Below are 17068 nucleotides of genomic sequence, written 5' to 3'. Positions count from 1 at the left end.
TGAAGTTGGCCCCGCCCCCTTCCTGTCAATCACTGTGTGAAGTTGGCCCTGCCCCCTCCCTCCCTGTCAATCACTGTGTGAAGTTGGCCCCGCCCCCTCCCTGTCAATCACTGTGTGAAGTTGGCCCCCCGGTGACGTCATCATAAGTCCTCCTGGGAAGTCGTGTTTACGGCAGTGCGTTCAAGTCACTTTCGTCAGAATAAGATGGCGGTGTACTTCCTCTTAATTAATTACATATAAATACAGCAAGGTTCTTAAACTAGTTCTAGAAAATGAAGAACAAAGAAATGTGCATCAGGTGTACTTAGTTTTTTTATATTTTTTATTAATTTATGAAGCCACTGCAAACTTAAAATATGTTAAAATATATGTATTCAATTTACATATTAAAACTAGTGTATGAAATGGCAAATGTAAATAATATAATTGAATTTGAATTTTGTACCAAACGTTGCACAAATGTAATGGAAAACATAAATTTAAATACAGAAATGCATTGCCATTTTACATATTACATTTCAAATTGAATATTGCTACCCATATGCTTCCGTAGAACGCGAAACAATGATGATGATAAATAATAACAGAACGTAGGCAACAACGTTGTGGATACACTTACCCAAAACCCTCCATAACTTTTCAATTAATTTCACATTTATTTGTATAGCGCTTTTCACAATACATATTGTTTCAAAGCAGCTTTACAGAAAATGCAACTCTACATTACAATTTAGAGTGATCTGTTATCAGAGGTGACTGTGTGCAAGTTATGTATTTCAGAAATGTACATATACAAATCACACAGTTAGCTAATAATGTAATAATAATTTTTTTTTAATAAATTTTATTTAATTTATAACTGGCACTAATTCAGAATAAAATAGTCGGATGGCAAATAAATAAATGACAGACAGTAACATACGTAAAGTATTAACATAATTTTATTATGTAAGCTTTATTTTACACCTCAAACGACAAGGAAATTTATAGTCATATTTATAGTGCTAATATTAATTTGCGAGTTCACAAACTCATTCTCTTAAATGGCTTGGGTCTGCAGAGCATTCACAGCGTACAGTATACGGACTGAATGCCCCTGACCTGAAGCTTTTATATCAAGACCATTTTCATGTGTATCACTTATTTCTATTATTTGCGTTGCCTTAAACTTCATGCTTGCAGTTTAACACATAAGTGTTTATTACCACAACAGTAAATAAGTGTCTTTAGAAATGTTATAATATATATTATAATGAAAAAGACTAATAAAATTGTCTCTTCATATTAAATGGATAACAATATATGTCTGGACACTTGAAAAATGTGTAATAATGGGGCCTATAAAACTTAAACATTTAATGATTTATAAGCATTTCACATATTTCTACACTAATTATACAAAACTATTCTGCCAGTGCACCATACTGTACAAATGAACTAGATCAATGTTCATTCTTGTCTGAAACTTTGGAGGAGACAAATATGAGACCACCAGGGTCTTTAGTTCAGGGAAAAACTCTGAGCACAGTGTGTGATGTTGTTGAGATCACTTCTAAACTTCAAAAGAGACAAATGTGAGCGATCCCAATTCTACAGAGAGAAATCTGAGCACAGTGTGTGATGTTGCTGAGATTTCTTCTAAACTTTCGAGGAGACAAATATGAGATCTCCAGTATGAAGGGCCGTTAGGCAACAATTATTGAAAAGCCTCAACACTAGTGAAACAAAAAACATTGATCAACCTTGGTGAAATTCATTCATACGCATTACTGAAATAAGAAGAGATTTCGGTAGTTGATGATGGCTAATTTCCCTTGAAAAGGAAGTTGTGTGTCCGCACTTCTGTTTAATTTGGCGCGTCTCACAAACTCTTTTAAGCAATGTCTGTTAGTTGTAACGAGTTGTATGGGAAGCCAAACACACCAACAGTGGGACGAAACGGAGCGGTGTTACAGAGCTCGTGCCGTGCTGACATCATCGGTGCGGCTCAATGGACCGAGCTGTGTGACCGACTCGACATCGCAGGGAGGACGTGTTTGCTAGCGAAACCGAATGGACAGAGCAAACTAATCTCACCAGCGCGGCGCTGACCATGTTACTTTATTCATTACTGCTCCGCAGAAGTTCAGGTGTTTTCCCTGCATATAAGATAATGAAGATCAGCATGAAGTTATTACATTTCTTTTGCTAATTATCTTTCATATTAGTACATTAGTAGTGTTTGAAAAGCTACTTTGAAGAATTGTATTTTTGTAGCCACGGAAAGAGCCGTTCAAAGCAGAAACTTCAACGATTAAGGACTGTGCAGTGCCGGGGGAACTATAGGATCAGGGTTGGGAAACACTATTATTACACAGAAACATCATTAGGGAAAACACTGTTGAGTAAACGTGGGGGAAAAGAGTTGTCATTGTAGTCAGAGTGAAACAGACTAAAATTATTGAACATAATGAATATAATGAAATACTGAAAAAATTTAAAGGATATATTTTAAAAAGAATGTAAAAATGAACACTAATACCAGATCATGAGATTAGACATTTGTGTACACCTGTGATTTCTGTGCTGAGATTTAGTGTTTACAGAACATTTTACAAGCTAATTTTAGTCCTAAAATTCTTACTGAGGACAAAGACATGTGTGACAATCAGAGAGACAAACTTACCCCAGTGTCTCCAGTTTACAGTGAGGATCCTCCAGTACAGCAGAGAGCAGATGAACTGATTCTCCTAGTTTATTCACAGACAGATTCAGATATCTCAGGTGTGAGGGGTTTGATCTCAGAGCTGAAGCCAGAGCAGAACAACCTTCATCTGTGACTCCACAATCCCTCAACCTGTAGAGAACAATGACACACTCTTCACTCTCTCAGTTCAGATCAACACGTACAAGCCACAATTCTACACAGACTATACATATGTCTAAATTTCAATTGGAGATTTATCAGTCATAAAAAAATTTAAAAATTCAAAAAGCTTTCAACACATGTTCTTCATAAATCCAACCGTTCTAAATGAGCTCAAACACAACTACACCTCTTCTCTGTGACAGACTCATCGTGAAGATGAAAGCACACAAGAGTATGGTAGGTTAACTACTGACTATAAGTAACTTTGCAACTACATGCCAACTTATTCTAACCCTAACCCTACCAGTCTACTAATAAATCTATTAACACTCCAATGGGAGTTAGTAGACATGTGCAACTGTACTGATAGTCAACAGAATGTGTTCAAGGGACCATTAAAATAAAGTGAAACCAATATGGTCAAACCTAAACTGATAATTATGACAACACTGTTGCTGACAGTGAACATAACATGAGGTTTTACTGGATATGCAGTGATTGTTTCTGTCTTCCTAATGCTACCTTCTGCCTCTCTGTTTTGCTCTTGCACACAATCTACTTCATGCATTCTGTCCTCTGATTGATAGTTTATAAAAAAAATAAAAATAAAAAAAAAGTATTTTTTGCTGAGAAATGATTTATTAATAATTCATGATTATTATAAATTAATGTAAGAAACATTTACTGGACTGAAGCAACTGGGTTTATTGATATTCATTCACCATTTGTTAATGTTAAAAATGTAATTCTTCTGACATTTTTTCATGCTAATATAAACGTCAAATATGACGCAACAGGCTTTTGGGGAACATTTTCCATCTCTTAATTATCATTGATTTGCACTGAATTGCATATGAGCCATAAAAGCGATGTATAAATATGATACTCAAAAAAAAAACAAAAAAACAAAAAACACACATACATGCATATACAAGTTTGTATCGTTTTTTTGTTGAGTATCATATTACACACACACACACACACACACACACACACACACACACACACACACACACACACACACACACACAAACAGCTTTTATGGATCATATATGCAATTTTTAACATAAAAAATTAAATGTATTAATAATCAAACCCCAGTTGCTTCAGTCTAGTAAATGTTTCTTACATTTACTTTATAAAAATAATTCAAGATTTTCTGAGCAAAGGGACCTTACTTGAAAAAAAAAAAATATATATATATATAAACAATTAATCAGAGGACAGAAGGTATGAAGAAGATTGTGTACACGATGTTTCTCAGCAAAGTGTTGGTCATATTGATAATTTATAGGCCCTAGAAATTTGCATTTTAAATTTGATACAGTAGGCTAATATATTCATAAATAGGCATTTACTTATTGTTCAACCGAATTTTACAAAGAATGTTTAGTTAAAGTTATGAGAGAATAAATGTTTTAAAATTCGTATTAAAATCTTGTAACACGCATTGCCAAACAAGCATTCTTTTTTTCCAATTAATTTAAACTCCCAAAGGGGAAACGTATCCTGGGAGATACAAACATTTACAGGCAGATTATGGAAAATGGAAAAATTAAATCCATAAAATTTCAACATAAACATAATAAGCTAACACTTAACAACAACTCTTCAAACATGCAAGTCTCCTCAAATATTGTAAATATGTGAAATGTATCACTGAAGGCGAGTAGATTTCCCACTACAGGTCATGTTGTTTTTAAATGCTGTCCATGAGCTAAACAGAGAATGTATGAATGAAGTCACCAGATCTAAATATTCACAACAAACACCCTTTCAACATGAAAACTGAGAAATTAAACCAACACTTTCCCTGCTTATCTCAGGATACATCGCCCCTTTTAGGGTTAATTTTAAATTAAGAGAATAATTGAAGAGTTCAGATGCAAAAGCCTCTAAGTGCCATCTGAAATTTTCTTCTAGAATGATCATTTTTATCAAGCTCGTATATTTAAGTTCAGTAATTTCACTTAAATGGCAATGAAAATGACCTATTAATTGTCATTTAAGTGAAATTACTGAACTTAAATATACAAGCTTGATAAAAATGATCATTCTAGAAGAAAATTTCAGATGGCACTTAGAGGCTTTTGCATCTGAACTCTTCAATTATATGAATATACTATATGAATTATAAATAATTACAATTCATTTAATATAAACATAAAATTCTTTCACTCTAAACTGCTTTAATTTGGAGTGAGAGATACAGGGGGAGTGGCTTTATTGCATCAGATACATGTCACTTTACTCACAGCTGATTGGTCCAGTTTTGGTTTGTGATCTCGAACACAGAATACATTCATTTTATTCAAGGTCATCCTGCAGCGCAAGTTACCATGGTGATCGAACCCGCTAAAAACCAATCCACCTTCTCGAGCCCGAAAAAATAGAGTTTGCTCAAAATAATCTCAAATTTACAAGGGGAGCAACTGAAACTGGCTTCATGCAACAGGACACAGAAACAGTGGGAAACACTGCTGTAACAAACACCACTCACTGTCATTCTGAAGTGCTCCTGAAGAGCTTAATGAGCTGGTTTAGTGTGTTGGATCTGAACTCTGCTGATAGGTAGATCTCCAGGAACAGTTTTGGGCGCTCCAGATTTAGATTAACGAGATAGACACATGATTTACGTTTCCTGCTTCTGTGCATCAAAATCATACATAATACTGAACTATTCATTCGGGCACGTACATTCTTTCATTCTTTCTCCACAAGAACACAAGTCTGTTCTTAGATCTGAGAAACCACCCAGGAGAACCCCATCACTGCACATTTTGGATGTCTCTCTTGTCTGACAAACACACCTGAGATCTTGGAGTCTTTACTAACGAGCTGATGAGTTGAGTCAGCTGTGTTTGATTAGAGAGACATCTAAAACTGTGCAGTGCTGGTGAAACTCCAGGATCAGGGCTGAGAACCACTGAATTATTATACAGGAACATCATTGGGGAAAACACTGTTGAATAACATGGGGGAACAGGAATGTCATTGTAGTCAGAGTGAAACAGACTAAAATTATTGAATATAATGAAATATTGATCAAATGTAAAGGATTTTTTTTTAAATGTAAAAGTGAACACTGGTACCAGATCATGAGATTAGACATTTGTGTACACCTGTGATTTCTGTGCTGAGATTCAGTGTTTACAGAAAATTTTACAAGCTAATTTTAGTCCTAAAATTTACATCAAATGATTCGTCTTACTGAGGACAAAGACATGTGTGACAATCAGCGTTTCATAACTGCAGGATGTTTTACTTACAGCAGCCTTAGCATATTGACATCATGAGCCAAGTAATATTGTTTAACACCAATTACCAGTGTGCACATTAACATTCTCATGTATCTCAAAAAAGATGAATTTAATTATTTATGTCCAGAGTTCAGATAGCTTTACTGCTTGAAAGTCTTTGTAAAGTTAAATTGAACTGCCGTCTTCCCCTGTATAAGTAAGTGCAGCACTCCTGAAAAAGAGTAAGGATTAAAGAAAAATGAAATAAAAGAGAGCGCAGCAGTGCTTCTTTGTTGTTATATTTACTCAGAATGAAGTGCATCACGGGCGCGCACCACCCACTGAAGTGTGTGGTGACGTAATCACGCTGGTATGCCAAGCGAAAATAATTAATTTAATAAATGCACATAACAAAGCACAAATAAGAAATTGAACAGTATATAAAAGTATTAGAAAAATAACATTTTAGTATATTATAATGGCATTGAAGAAATTGTACAAACAAAAACAGCTTGTACTCCTACATAAGCATCAGTAGCCACGAGTCGCATTGGTGTGACGTCAACTCCCCTCTTCGATTGATTGGCTAGAGGAGTAGCTGTCAATCTAGAACTAGTGGACCAATGGTGACGCTTAAGCCTGCCCTAATTTACATGAAACTCGAACTGCAACATTTGGGAAAGCAAGCGCAGAACATAGAAAGAAGAGCGAAGAGAAAAACAGCACAAGCGTACAAAAGAGTAAAATATGAGCAGAAAATGCAAGAAAGCACAAAGTACACAGTAATAAAACCAAGGAAAACATACTTTTTAAGAAAGCATGACCATAAGTTTAAGTTTTCTGCAAAATAACTTTTAATGTGTTTAAAGTTTTTATTCATGCTTGTTATTTCTTGATTCACGCTTATTATATTTTGATCCATGACCACGTTGTTTGCTATTCTGATCATTTTGCATTCTTTTTTTTCAGTTTGTGCAATATATTTTTACATGTGTTTTAAAATTTTTGATTCACGCTTATTATTTTTTTATACGTGACCGCTATATATTTGGCGGGAATTTGATCCCATAAACCGGACTCGCGTCCTCGGGAGTCATTCTCCTGAGTCGGACTTGGCAATTAACTTGGCAATCCGAACTTTGTGTACTTGCTATCGAGAAACGCCTAATGTCGGCGCTTGGCTTCTTGTGACAAACACGCTGGGAAGCAAGAACAAGATCTGCTGTATGTCATCCATTGCTGTTTATGTTGCTTTCTTCACGCGGAAATGACATCGTTCCAGTCTCACACAAAGCCCGCCCTTTTACCCATATATGGATTGGCCAGAAGGTGGGCGGGGTTAGGATTTCCCGAGATTTTCCAAGATGGCGCCGCCCATACCCCCCATAAACGGCTCCAAACCCGTTCTTCAGAAAGTCTATGGGTGACGTCACAGACGCTTTGTCCATATTTTTTACAGTCTATGGTTTGTTCGAGCAAAAAAGTGTTAATTTGAGCAATTCCGTCAAAGAAGCAACACAAAGCCTGTAAAGCATTGAAATAAATATCAGTAAATATTGGAAACTTAAATAATATAAAGTTAAATCTATTAAAAAAACAACAAAAAACTTTCGTTTAATAGCCTACTTCCACACAAAGACGCGTGATTCCACATGAAGCCTACAGTTCTGCGCTTTGAGAGGGATGTGGGACACGAGGAGGAAAGAGTCAGAGACCATCAATCTATTTTCTGATATCTTCATGTTTTCTAGGCTACTTGTTGTATAAGGTATGAAAAGCGAATTTAATCTTCCACAACCCAGCGGGCACCTTGAAGTCAATTTAACATCAATATGACATCAACATTGATGTCAAAATGACGTCACGAAATAGGTCAAAAATGAAAGTCATATTGACGTCAAAGTGTCGATGTCAATTTGATGTCAAGATTTTGACCTCTGCTGATGTCATTTTGCCAAACAAAAAGGTGAAATCCATGGCCGTACACTTATTACACACTTCATTTAAAACTAACCAGATTTACTTTATTTAATTTCCGGTTTAATGAAATCATATTTTGCATTTTAAAGTCACCATGATGGTGGTTAGCGTTTGCTTTAGTTGGGCTCTTGACGCTTGACTTTTTAAAGGTCCCCTATTATGCCCCTTTTGACAAGATGTAAAATAAGTCTCTGATGTCCCCAGAGTGTGTATGTGAAGTTTTAGCTCAAAATACCCAACAGATCATTTTTTACAGCATGTTTAAATTGTCATTTTTTGGGGCTCAGAAAAACACACTGTTTTAGTGTGTGCCCTTTAAATGCAAATAAGCTGCTGCTGCACAACACAGGGGGCGGAGCTTCATGAGCTCGCGCTCAGTCTCAGGACAATTTCATCTCACGGAATGATGATAATAATATCAGAAACTCTCAGTAACGGTGTTCATTTCGACCCGGAGTCGGACAATAATGCCTACAGAGTCAGAGTGCTGTATAGAGATGGAACAGGTATTACGGTTATAACGTATTTGTCATCTGCTTGTATGTATCCACTATTAATAGCCTACAAGTCTGCTGTTTCGGACCAGGTCCGAATGATGATCAAACATATACTGATGAGTTTAATAAAGTTTATTGTACATAACACAAAAGATGAAGCGTCAGTTTTACTTCAGAAAATCACCGTAAGAGCTGAGTAAACACAGTAAGTTATAAGAAGTGCGCAAGTACATAAACAAATTTCAGTAGAGTTGAGGGAGCATTTTCTTTAAAAAACTAAATAATTCCACCTCGTCTTCAGCGGCTGCCTCAGATTTCGGGAGTAAATAGAGAGAGAGCTATGTGGATTAATACATCCAGCCACACAACACTTACAACGCTTGGGAGACATTCTCGTCAGTGCAGCAGCTGTGAACTCGATCAGGGCGGGTCTATGTTCAAACGGCAGTGTCTGTCAACACTCGTGGGCGGGGCCTGTGCTGTAGTGACGTCACTAAAACAGCATTCTGAAAACAGGTCGTTGGGAGACACTGCTGATGATTTATGGGGATTAATAAAAAAGGAGTGAGTGGATTTTTATCACTATTGGGTGGTTCTGTACACACACTGCCAACACACATTTATGTCCAAACAGCATGCAAAAGTGAATGTTGCATAATATGGGACCTTTAATATAAAAATGTCTCTGGCTGCTATAATTGTGTGTTTATAAAGCACAATTGTTGTAGCAAAAAAAGCCATGAGAAAATGAGATCAGGTGATGTTGGCTGTTTATTGATGATGATGACGATATCATCATGTAATTGCCTGAATCCCTGATCTTATTCAATGTCTAATGCTATGATTATATAAAACTGTTTTATTCATAATCATTAATGGCAAAAGAAGTCATGTCTAGCAGTGTTGTTTATCAAATAATATACTTGGTTTTTAAAAACTAGTATTTAGTGCACAAAAACCTTTCATCTATGGCATTACTTAGACGCACACAGACATCAAGAAACAGCATATGAATCTCAACAATGGTGACATTCAAACTAAATATCCAGATAATCAGATCAACTCTGAGCATAAAACAAGCTATAAAAAATCCAGCTGCATAATTTGTTAAAGCCGCAATGCATGCTGGGAGATAAGGGTGAGTTTTGATTGGTGGTACCCAGCATGCACTGCAGCATGAAGCATTTCATTGACTGTCACCATTGTTGAGAGTCATACACTGATGGCTAAGTAATAATGTAGAGGAAAAAGTTTAATGCTTTAAATGCTTTTAAAATCCTTTACATTATTTGATAAACAACATTACTCTCATGCTGTAAAATTAAATGGCTTCTATTATAAAACAATATTAAAACCACAAGTCCAATATGATCAAAACATTAGACCCAGAATAAGATCAGGGATTCAGGCAATTACATGATGATATCGTCATCATCATCAATAAACAGCCAACATCACCTGATCTCATTTTCTCATGGCTTTTTTTGCTACAACAATTGTGCTTCATAAACTCACAATTATAGCAGCCAGAGACATTTTTATATTAAAAAGTCAAGCGTCAAGAGCGCAACTAAAGCAAACGCTAACCACCATCATGGTGTCTTTAAAATACAAAATATGATTTCTTTAAACCGGAAATTAAATAAAGTAAATCTGGTTCGTTTTAAGTGAAGCGTGTAATAAGTGTACGGCCATGCATTTCACCTTTTTGTTTGGCAAAATGACATCAGCAGAGGTCAAAATCTTGACATCGACACTTTGACGTCAATATGACTTTCATTTTTGACCTATTTGTGACCTAAATTGCGTTTCCAGAGAGAGCGAGACTAAAAATCACCCGCGCGTGTGAAACGCGCTTTACAAATAAACTTGACGCGCCTTGCATGTCTAATAACAAACAAAAACTGTGTTAAAATGAATCTGACGTGCAAGTAAAAATGTAGGCTATCTGTCCAACAACGTTTTTCTACTTTACCACAGTAAAGAATCTGAATATAATAGGCCTAATTAAAAGCAAACCAAGGAAGAAACGTTTATAATCCCCTTAGAAAATCGAGACGTGACTGAAGATTTGAGGGGAAAAAACAAGAGATTACATGCAGGGATGAGTCATGATTTTTGAATATTCGATTAGTTTATTTAATTAATGAATTATAGAATATCGAATAGGTTGTGTAATTATTCTCTAAAATAAAATATCCATGTTTTTGGTGCTAATGCGGTGGTGACGCGTTCATATAATTACGTTCTGTAATAAGGTCCTGTGTCCTGAATGTTCAAGGACAAAGTTTTTGCACTTCCCTCCTAAGTTGCACTTCAGTAAATGTGTAGATGTGACATTTGAAGTGAGTTGAGCAGTCTTATTATCCACATTTTTTGTAATGCCTTTGAATAATATGGGGGACATGAATCGCAATATATCGCAGAATCGAAACGCAATACTTGCTGTATCGCAATATGTTAAGAATCACAATAATATCGAATCGTGGCCCAAATATCACAATACTATCGGATTGTCAAATTTTTGCCAATTCCCACCTCTAGAACCAATGAAATGTGATTTTCAAACTCATACTGATTTAAACTAAATGATTTTACCCACACTGACTGACACATCCGAAGCGTGCCTCAAAGACGCCTCAGACAGCGCGTGATCCCGATATACTCTTATACCTACACAGAATTACAGTGTTTCAAAATATCTGTCTTGGTGAGTATTCAAGCAAACATAATCTGCTATGTGTTAAGTGAACGTTTGGTTAACTGTTGGGGAAAAACATCTGATGTGTAACATTATATTAGACCTGTGCAGTACAGTAGGTCTGAATATATAGTCTTTTTCATTAATGTTAATCAAACAATTGTGGTACCATGGGGGAAAAATAAAAAATTTGGTGTTATTACCAGAGATTTTAAGGTATGGTTGGTAGATGATTTTGTTTTGGAACCTTCAGAAAACGTTTAAACGTTCAAAATTGACTTTGACAATTAAAGTCAAACAGGTGTAGCTCAGTCATGAACATTTGCTCATTGCGACTCATTTTGCCAGAACGGGTCACGTATGTCAGCAGACTTGCAGAAAACTGCCTAATGTTACTTGATGAAATGTCGACGCAGGACGAGGTATAGGACTGTGAAGCTTTGGGGGTGTTGTTGGACTTGAACTTCTGAATCCGATCCAGACGTAGTCTGAATATCTAATATCTAAAAATTCTTAAATCAAGATACATAAGCAATTTTTCAGTATACAAGACTTAACATTTTAAGTTATTGTGCTAAATTTATCTTAAATTAAGAATACAAAAAAGAAAAGACGACAAAAATACGGAGAAAGAAATTTTTTTTCTGCGGGGTAGTCCTAAAATTTACATCAAAGAATTTAGTCCAGGGTTCCTCAAATCCGGTTTTGAAGTGCCGCTGTCCTGCTGAGTTTAGTAAGGTAAGTAACTCAGTAAGGCAGTGGCCCTCCAGTGCCAGATTTGTGGAACCCTGATTTAGTCTTACAGAAGACATTAACATGTCTGACTATGATATACTGTAGATGATCTTACCAGAGTTTCTCCAGTTTACAGTCAGGATCCTCCAGTACAACAGAGAGAAGCTTCACACCCGGATCTCGTAGGTTTCTATTATTCAGATCCAGTTCTCTCAGTTGTGAGGGGTTTGATATCAGAACTGAAGTCAGAGCAGCACAATCTTTCTCTGTGACTCCACAATCACTCAAACTGTAGAGAGATGAAAATCATACTTGGTAAACACTATGAACTGAAAACAAAAAGCAATAGAAAATTGAGAAAAAATAGACAATTTGTAGATTGAGTAAAGAAAACACTGCACTTGGTCACCAATGGATGGCATTGTCTCAAAATTACTCAGGAACCTTGAGGTAATGGTGTCACAGATTACAATTGGAGAGAGTTAAGTGTGAATAAAAGACAAATGGGACATGGTGTGGACTCAGGATAACAAACTCTCAGTGTGCAAAAGAACAAGATTCTGAACAGACACGACATATACAACATAAAATTAAACCAACTAACTCCACGCTTTGCTCTAAATGTAAGACCGCATTCTTGGGCTAGAATTCTTGGCCTCCCTTGCAGGTGAATAACCAATAAACATGCTATATGAATATTACATTTTTTGTCCGTTGTTGCCAGGAAAACGACTTTATAAAACTGGATCAGTGATAAATCACTCTCTTTGTCTAGCATATAATTAAGAAAAATTATTCCCATGACAAGAATTTTACAACCATCAACTGATATCTCAACCATGATAGCCTTTTTTTAAAAATAACATTTGTGCTTTATTATGTCATATTATGATGTCATATTTATAGATTTTGACCTTTGCCTTTTTAGTCCAGTCTTTGGCTCTATCCAGTTGATGTTGTTTACCTCTATTATAAGAGTTGGGCTTTGTTTGTCTGTTTAAAATGTAATACTTAAAATGTTAAAGGATTAGTTCACCCAAAAAGGAAAATGATGTCATTAATGACTCACCCCTCACCCGCATGTCATTCCAAGCCCGTAAGACCTCCGTTCATCTTCGGAACACAGTTTAAGATATTTTAGATTTAGTCCGAGAGCTTTCTGTCCCTCCATTGAAAATGTATGTACGGTATACTGTCCATGTCCAGAAAGGTAATAAAAACATAATCAAAGTAGTCCATGTGACATCAGTGGGTTAGTTAGAAGTTTTTGAAGCATCGAAAATACTTTTTGTGCAAAAAAAACAACAAACCCCACTTTATTCCACTATTAATTTCCTTCTCTCTGGGCCTCGAGTTAGTTCACGTCGTAGTGTAACAGCGTAGCGCTTCTGTGTTATACGTCACACGTAAGCTCACTATTGGCCGACGCTGGTCATGTGTGTGGTCAAACTTCTAACTAACCCACTGATGTCAAATGGACTACTTTGATGATGTTTTTATTACCTTTCTGGACATGGACAGTATACCAACTAAGTAGTCAAGTTTCATTGTCAAATTTGCAACAATAAAGAATTAACTTTTAACGTGGATCAAATCCATATAAATGGTTTAAGTACTAATTCATTTGTAACATTAAACTTGTTTATTTTAAATGAATCCTCATGTTGAAGACATTGGCTGTCAGGTGCTTTAACACAAGTTTGAGTCAGCTTGTATTGTTTCCCAATCACATCTCCCCGTCATTATTCCCATCAATAAAATAGATAAATTCAAATTTAAAAAAATCAGAAATAAAAACAAGTATGCTGCCATATTGCTCCTATTACTGATACAATAAATGTTCGTATGTTTCTTAGATTTATGATCTTTTGATTTTCTTTTGTTTTAACAGTAAAGTGATAGTTTTCACTGATACTTACTGAACTTTAATCAAGGGCAGCAGCTTCTGAAGAACCTTCAGTTTTTCAGCTTTATTGTTTTCTCCAACAAATGTATCAATATCAAACTTCTCCAGACTCTTCTCTGATGTCAACAACACAAAAACTACAGCTGACCACTGAGATGAAGAGAGTCTGGCTTCACTTATTGTTCCAGATTTCAGATACTTTTGTATTTCCTCCACTAGTGACTGGTCAGTGGTCACCCAGTTCATTCAGACAGTGGAACAGATTGATGGATTTCTCTGGAGAGTCAATGGTCCTGATCTTCTTCTTGATGTACTCAACTGTTTTCTCATTGCTGTCAGACCTTCTTCTTCTCAGTGTCATTAGTCTCTGAAGGAGAATCTGATGAGACTCCACTGACAAACCCAGAAGGAAGCGCAGGAAAAGGTCCAGATGCCCATTTTTACTCTGTAGAGCCTCATTCACGGCTCTCTCATGGAGCTCAGAAAATGAAACATATTCTGGTAAATCGAGTTTAGACCAGTTCTTAAACATAGACAACACTATAGAGACTATGTCAAATACATTTCTGTTGTTGTTTGTGAAGCAGAGATGCACATATAGAGCTGCTAGATGTTCCTGAACACTCAGGTGAACAAAGCAGAAGACTTTCGCCCTGATACAGGCCTGACTCCTCTCTGAAGATCAGAGTGCACAATCCTGAGTACACTGATGCTTCTGTCACATCAATGCCACACTCTCTCAGGTCTTTCTCATAGAAGATCACATTGCCTTTCACAAGCTGCTGAAAAGCCACTTTCCCCAGTTTGAGGATCATGTCTTCATCTGTCAGGTTCTTCTTATAGTTCTTCTCATGTTTTATGTTGGACTGAAGGATCAGGAAGTGTGTGTACATTTGAGTTAGAGTCTTGGGAATCTCTCCACTCTCTGCTTCACTCAACATCTTCTCTAGAACAGTGGCTGAGATCCAGCAGAACACTGGGATGTGGCACATGATGTAGAGGCTCCTTGATGACTTCAGGTGTGAGATGATTGTATTGGCCAGACTCTGATCACTGATTCTCTTCCTGAAGTATTCCTCCTTCTGTGGCTCATTGAAGCCTCGTACCTCTGTCACTCGATGGACACACTCAGAGGGGACGAGATCGGCTGCTGCTGGTCTAGAGGTGATCCAGATCAGAGCAGAGGGAAGCAGATTCCCCGCAATGAGGTTCGTCAGCAGTACGTCCACTGATTTCTTTTTGTTTACATCTCGTAGAGTCTCATTCCTTTGAAAATGTAAGGGAAGACGACACTCATCCAGACCATCAAAGATGAACAACACTTTATATTTGTCACTGGATATTTCCATTTCTTTTGTTTCAGGAAAAAACACATGAAGAAGATCTGAAAGGCTGAATGTTTCACCCTTCATCAGATTGATCTCTCTGAAAGGTAGTGGAAATATGAGCTGGACGTCCTGATTCTCTTTGCCTTCAGCCCAGTCTAGGATGAACTTCTGCACAGAGACTGTTTTTCCAATGCCAGCGACTCCCTTTGTCAGCACAGTTGTGATGGGTTTGTTTTGTCCAGGTAAAGGTTTAAAGATGTCATTGCATTTGATGGGTTTGTCCTCTGTTGCTGATCTCCTGGATTGTGTCTCAATCTGTCTCACCTCATGTTCATTACAGATCTCTCCACTGTCACCCTCTGTGATGTAGAGCTCTGTGTAGATCTCATTCAGGAGTGTTGGGTTTCCCTGCTTTGCTGTTCCCTCATTCAGACACTTAAACTTCTTCATCAGATTTGATCTAAATGTGTTGAGGACTTCATGGCTGTAAAATTTAAATAACATGGTATTACATAAGTTAAATATATAGAGTAAAATGTTGCATTTGTTTACCTGTTTGTTTGCTTTACCTAACACCAGCATCCCTGCTTTCATTAAAGTCTTGTAGTTGATTCATAGATTGGTCATTCTTCTTACAGGCGGGTTTTGTTACTGCTGATCTTTGTGGTGGGATTGACCTTAAAGTCCCACTCCGATCATATTTTGATTTATTTTTAAACATTCTCAGTGGTCTTTAAATGATGATTATGCCGTTTTTAGCCAAAATCACAAAACCTGTTCCGTTTTCTGGGACTTCGCTTCAGCAGAGCGGCAGTAGCTCATTAGCAATTCGCCTCTGCGTTGTGGGCGGAGCCGTTGGCTGAAGCGAGATACATAGGCAGCAACAGCCTCTTTCTGTCTTTCTTTCTTTCTGTCAACACAGAAAACATTTCATCACTGGATAGTTTTTTTCGTTTAATTAAAGTGTTGTTTTATGTCAGCTGAATGTCCGGAACGCTTTTCAGAGAAGATAAGGCAACTTTTTTAGCACAATTCACACCCAGCGGCAATTCAGAAAAAGAAAAAAAAATCTCAGAATGCTCCACATGAAACTTTGGTCTTCCGACCTTTTACCGCCGTGTCGATTTATTTTGATTAATATGTGTGAGGGAGAGAGAGCAAGACAGCGCTTAGTTTGGAGACGGTGAGGTCTTGTTTACATTTTCGCCTGGCTCCGAAGACAGAGAGTGCGCGCGCGCGCGCGTCCGGGTCTCTCTCTCTGCTCGTTCTTTCAGTTATAAACATGTCCTGTCACAAGCGCAGAAGTTCATCTACATTACTCACCGATCAAATAAGACTTTGGCGGGACAAAAAATCACTTTGGCGGGCGCTAAAACAAGTTCAATGCAGGAAAATTCATGCGTGAATTTAACTGAGTAGTACATGACCATGCACTCGCACAAATGCGACCACATAAAATTTTAACTCGCACATTCTCAAAAAATGGTCGCAGTCTGGAACCCTGGAACGTAATCCATTCATCTCTCACAGCAACATGTTTTGGTAAAGCATGAAAGCTAATACCAATATCTCTCCTCTTAGCATTGCAACCCGCTACCGCACATAGGTATTGATCCGCCATCGTCTTCTCTACTCCTCCTCAGAACCTGACCGACCGGGCGGGCCCCGCCCAGTGGAGTTACTACGTCACAACTCCAGTCTATTTTAGCCGGCATTTTAGCGTCTGCTACTGATTCACAGCCATTTGAATGCAGAAATACTCAGAAATACAACTTTGAGCTTATTTTTCTCAAGATATGTCCTCTAGCATAAGAAAAATGCCACAAGAACATGT

The 17068-nt window shown here is 37.1% G+C and overlaps 1 protein-coding gene across 1 annotated transcript in view; it reads right to left on the bottom strand.

Annotated features, from left to right (window-relative positions):
- Positions 1-14168, bottom strand: part of LOC309508778 (NACHT, LRR and PYD domains-containing protein 3-like) — a gene marked incomplete at its 3' end in the record, with an annotated part of 30634 nt that extends 16466 nt beyond the window's left edge. Inside the window, exons 1-3 of the mRNA XM_082183248.1 lie at positions 13920-14168; positions 12116-12289; positions 2666-2836 (exon numbers count right to left, since the gene is read on the bottom strand). Coding sequence (XP_082039374.1) covers positions 2666-2836; positions 12116-12289; positions 13920-14152 — 578 coding nt within the window. The 5' untranslated portion in view covers positions 14153-14168. The remainder of the gene's footprint in view (positions 1-2665; positions 2837-12115; positions 12290-13919) is intronic.
- Between the last annotated feature and the right edge of the window lie 2900 nt (positions 14169-17068).

This window comes from Leuciscus leuciscus (assembly GCF_965113295.1).
Source record: "Leuciscus leuciscus genome assembly, chromosome: 11".
Taxonomy (NCBI): Eukaryota; Metazoa; Chordata; class Actinopteri; order Cypriniformes; family Leuciscidae; genus Leuciscus; species Leuciscus leuciscus.
Note: the sequence above shows the minus strand (reverse complement) of the source record. Positions and strands in the feature narration are given on the sequence as shown.